The sequence below is a fragment of the Scylla paramamosain genome, unplaced genomic scaffold (assembly GCF_035594125.1).
Source record: "Scylla paramamosain isolate STU-SP2022 unplaced genomic scaffold, ASM3559412v1 Contig5, whole genome shotgun sequence".
NCBI lineage: Eukaryota > Metazoa > Arthropoda > Malacostraca > Decapoda > Portunidae > Scylla > Scylla paramamosain.
The window spans coordinates 720,001-725,000 of NW_026973670.1; the positions used below are offsets into that span (position 1 = coordinate 720,001).

At 40.5% G+C, this 5,000-nt stretch overlaps 1 protein-coding gene across 6 annotated transcripts in view; it reads right to left on the reverse strand.

Annotated features, from left to right (window-relative positions):
• LOC135096603 (coronin-7-like) overlaps window positions 1-583 on the reverse strand; it is a 21,081-nt gene extending 20,498 nt beyond the window's left edge. For 2 of the 6 annotated variants that reach the window (XM_063998229.1, XM_063998226.1), the window contains exons 1-2: window positions 302-322; window positions 13-175 (exon numbers count right to left, since the gene is read on the reverse strand). In XM_063998229.1, the coding sequence (XP_063854299.1) occupies window positions 13-175; window positions 302-307 (169 nt within the window). In that variant the 5' untranslated portion in view covers window positions 308-322. Of the gene's footprint in view, window positions 1-12; window positions 176-301; window positions 326-445 lie in introns of those variants that run through there. The other 4 variants (XR_010264850.1, XM_063998227.1, XM_063998228.1 and 1 more) reach the window with 4 other exon arrangements.
• Between the last annotated feature and the right edge of the window lie 4,417 nt (window positions 584-5,000).

The window sequence follows — 5,000 nt, forward strand, 5'->3', positions numbered from 1 at the left end:
GCACATACTCACCTCGGTTCTCCAGTATATAGGCGACAAATGCAGCAGAAGCACAGACATGGCTGCCGTACGATTGTGGGTTCCCAACTTTGATATCTGACAGACAATCTTCTTTCTTTGGTGTAATTGGCGCAGCATTTTTGTATTTGCTTGCTTTGAACCGCCAACTCGCCATCTGCAAATAGTAGTAGTAATAGTAGTAGTAGTAGTAGTAGTACTGGTGATAGTAGTAGTTGTAGTATTCAATCTACCAGCGGCTTCCTACAGACAAAAGCATTTACGCACTCCTCCTCACATTTACCCTCATATCTCCCTGATTAGGCCTATTTACGGATCCCCATAGGCCTACACTGGTGCCTGGGGGATGTCTCTCTGCCGCCTAGGTCTAAAAACACTCCAAGAATAGGAAGAAAGGGGAGAAAAGTATAAAAATTTAAATGCCTACCGTGTCTCACCCTATGTTTTCTTCCTCCCCCTAGCTGGGCGTCGCTCGCGGGTGTCTTTTCAACGGGACCTATTTTGTCAGTTTCATATTTATATTTAATGTTTGGTATGTTTATTTCAGTTTACATGTAATAAAAAGACTTGATAAATATTTTGCTTTATTTTCGCTTCCATTAAGTTTGATATTTATTTAGTATTTATTTATTTTTTATTTGTTTATTTATCAATCGTCACTAAACCTAACAAAATATCACTAGAATTAATATTTAAGTATTATTATGTATATCTAGAGAGAGAGAGAGAGAGAGAGAGAGAGAGACTGGTTGCCTTCATAGCTGCATTAACAAAGATCACATTTACACACACACACACACACACACACACTATATCTGTACATACAAGAGGGGACATATGTACACAAACACACATATGCTGTATATAAATCACGTGTTTACAGCTAAATGGAGATAACACGAGTAATGCATTTAGTGACGCGCGCGCACACACACACACATACACCACCAGCTTAGCACAAAGTCCGGGTAATGTTGCAAACTACTCCTACAGTGTTTAATATTGAAGAGAGAAGGTGCTGCAGCCTTTACTATGAAGAGTAGGGCGGGGCTAGGTCATTCGGGGAGTCTGCTGCAGCGGGGCCAGGTCTGGTGCAGCGGGGCCTCCATGACGTCCACAGCGGTACAGGTAGACGCCCCGCTGCCGCACCGTACAGACCAATGGAGCGCGCAGGGAAAGGTGGAGCCTGAGCAGGAGGCGGCAGAAGAGAAGTCAGGGATGAACTCAGGGGCAGTAACCCTCTCATTGATGGCCTTCACAGTGTACTGACCCCCGGAGCCCTGCCATGTGTACAGCCGCACTCTGGTGTCACCGCGGAGTGTGTGTGACCGCAGCAGTTGAAGCACCACGTGGGGAGGCGGGGAGAGGGGAGAGGGGGGAGCAGTAGATGACACAGGGGCTAGGAGGGGTGCGGGAAGGCAGCAGGGGTGAGGGAGCACACGACTGGCCAGGCATCGCGGGTTACTCTGCCAGGCAAGGACGGGAGGCAGGGAACACTCAAGTCTGGACGGTTGGCAGAGGCACGGGGGGATGGGGGGGCAGCACTAGATGCCACAGGGGCTAGGAGGGGTGCGGGAAGGCGGCAGGGGTGAGGGAGTACACGACGGACCAGGCCGCGCGGGTTACTCAGTGAAAAGACAAAGGCGAGGCAAAGCTGTATGAAAATCTGATCAAATATTAAAGATTGGTAAGAAACTGCAAGAGCCGAAAAATGATGATAATAGCGGGCAAGTAGGTTCAATCGTATGGACAACCGCACATCTCTGATAGCCAAAACATTACTGAAGGATGTCATAATCGAAGCAGAGATGGGAAATTTGAATTCTTCATCTCGGATATATACGCAACAGCCTGTAGTACTACCTTCACCGTTGCCTTCAGATTCATCTAATTACAGCGGTAGTTACACACCTCTGTAATTACGACCCAAAACGGTAGTCTAATTTTGCTAATTTCATTTATGTAATTATTGCTGCATTTACATGTACCAAAAAGGAAGTCTATTTTGCTAATTTCATTTATGTAATTATTGCTGCAATTACATGTAGGAAAAAACGGTAGTCTAATTTTGCTAATTTCATTTATGTAATTATTGCTGCAATTACATGTACCAAAAAGGAAGCCTATTTTGCTAATTTCACACCTTTATAATTTTTTAAAAACTTCTCTTGGAAAAAATAAATGCTTTTCAAAATCATGAATTTTCTTACCTTGAAGTAGTCTTTGTGAAGAACTTTGTACATAGCGTCACACGGTTCCGGTATGATTAGAAAAAGTGTTGGGGGGATATAATTGCTGAACATTTTAGATCATTGAGGGACCTAGACTATACCTGTTGCTAAATACCGCAAAGTTAGTCAGCCTTTCATGTGCAGATATTGAGTCTCTCATAAGAGTGTATCAGACCGTTCAATGAAAGGCGTGACAAGTATAAGAGGTGGGTATATGCTTGCTCGTTCATCCTAAGGTAATTTCGCCAATCATTGGGTTCTAACCTCAACTCATCAATCAAGTTTGAATATAAAAATTTCTTTCTTTTTAAAATCCAGCTTCTTGCCCATTTCGATCTCTTTATTTCTTTTTTTCTTTAACGCTAAAGTTAGCCCAACGGCAATTAGCGTGTCTTCGTCTAGAGAGATAGATAGATAGATAGATAGATTTATTGACTACACAATCATATGACAGCAAACAAAACTAAAACAAAAACTAGAATACAAAAAAAAAAAAAAAAAAAAAAAAAAAAAAAAAGTCGTTCCTGCGCACACTACTGAATAATGTTTGTTGTTAATTAATATGACTGTGTGATGAGGGGAGTAGGGGGGGCAGTGTGTAGCGGTGACAGTCTGATCAAAGTAGTGTATTGAAGAACAGGCTATTCTGCTTCAGAGAGAGAGAGAGAGAGAGAGAGAGAGAGAGAGAGAGAGAGAGAGAGAGAGAGAGAGAGAGAGAGAGATCATCAGTGTTTTGTTGTTAGCAGTATTCATCGTCTGGTTATAAAAAAGAATTAATTTATTTTATTGTATTTTTTTCATAATTTCCTACGCTCTTCCATGCACAGTTTGCATAGGCCTATAAACGTATGAAATTAAATTCTGTACTTTCGCCTTTTTGCAAATTTATGTATGAATGATCACTTGTAGAGAGAAATGCTAAACAAATTTCCTTTTTCCAACGTGAATATTTTGAATAAGTAATAAAAAAACACAAAATCAAATTCTTTACTTTTCCTCGCAACTTTATTTATGAATGTGAGTATTTGAAGTAATAAACAATTCCCAGCAGACGATAAACATTTCAAGGCCACGCGATGGACACCACTCGCTTATCGAACACGCTGGAAACCTGAACACATGCATTAATGACCGCAGCCAATGTTCTCTATGATTAACAAACGTAATGCAGGTGTATTTCTGTCAAACTGAAGCGTTTTAGATGCTTAGCAATAGACGTTCTCTCTGTATGTCTTTAGCAGTGTCATTAAAGTTCTATCTACACCCTGAACTCCTGCACTGTTCATTGGTACCCCATCAGCGAGGGTGATAAGAGGGTGATGGTGTTAGCCTTGAGTCACAGCAAGCATCTCCCTGCATCACCATTGCCTCAACACCAAGCCTACAAGAAATTCGCTGTCTTAGGCCTAGTCTTGCTCCTCGCTGTCAGTCTCAGATTTTTTCCTTCATTAACAAACTGGCTTGCATAACAACGACTAAATTAAATGTGTGTTAGCAAGTTTTGTAAAGGTTTATTTATTTAGTTTTTTTTTTTTCCAGTTGTCTCTAATTCCTACGATATTTTTATTTTTTTATTTATTTTTTTTTCGTTTTCAAGTAATAAATTGTCTGTGTTTGATCTTCATAAATAAATAAATAAATAAATAAAACATGATTATCTCCAATGTTTCCAAGCCTAAGTTATATTATTTATACCGCTTATGCTTCAGTTTCTTCATTAAACTGTAAGGTTATGTAAATGTCTATAAATTTTCCGTATTAATCTTAAAATAATAATAAAAAAAAAAAAACGTTGAATTTTGCTCAATGTTGCCAAGCCTATCATTATCCCTACCGTTTATATCTGTGTTTATTAATTAATCTGTTAACTCATTTCTCGCGAGGTGTCTTCCAGCAAGTATATGTTCAGAAATATTAAGAAATTTGCTTAGAGTCATTCACCACAAGCTTTTACTTCTATATTTAACCCTTCCCCTGTTCATCGTACGTCTGGCAGCGGTGTCCGGGTCATGGCTGCTGTCCCTCCCCTCCCTCTGTCCTAAACAATATATATATTTTTTTCTCGTGATAAGCTGAAAAAAATCGTAAAGAAATACATTTTTACATGCATGCCACACCTGCCACACCTTCGCCACACCTGCCACACCTTCACCACCCCTCAACTTTTTCTTCATTAACTTCTGCAACATTCGCAGTCTAAGATCTAATTTTCAATCTGTAGAACACCACCTCTCCTCTTCTAAACCTCTTCTTTTCCTCACATAAACTCAGGTGTCTAAGGCAACTGACAGTAGCCCCTTTTCTGTTTCCTCCTACTTTCTCTATCCTCATTTTCGATCCAAAGGTGGATGCTGCGTTTACGTGCGCAATGACTTAACCTGCTCTCGTGCCCACGCTCTTGAATCTTCCGTTTTCCACCATCTGGCTACGACTACAGAGTCACTCTCATACTAAATTTATCTGTGGTGTATACCTCTCTCCTAACTCCTCTGACTATAAGAAATTCTTTGAGTACTTAACTTCCAAAGTGGAGCACATTCTGACCCTCTTCCCTTTTGCAGAGATCTCCATTCTTCGAGACTTCAATGTTCACCACCAGCTTTGGCTTTCCTCTCCCTTCACTGACCATCCTGGTGAACTAGCCCACAACTTTGCTATCCTCCATCAAAACTATCAAAAACTTTATCAAAAGCTGTTGATATGTCCAAGGCAACAGCAAAAGTTTCACTAAAATCTGTAAAAGAGGATGAC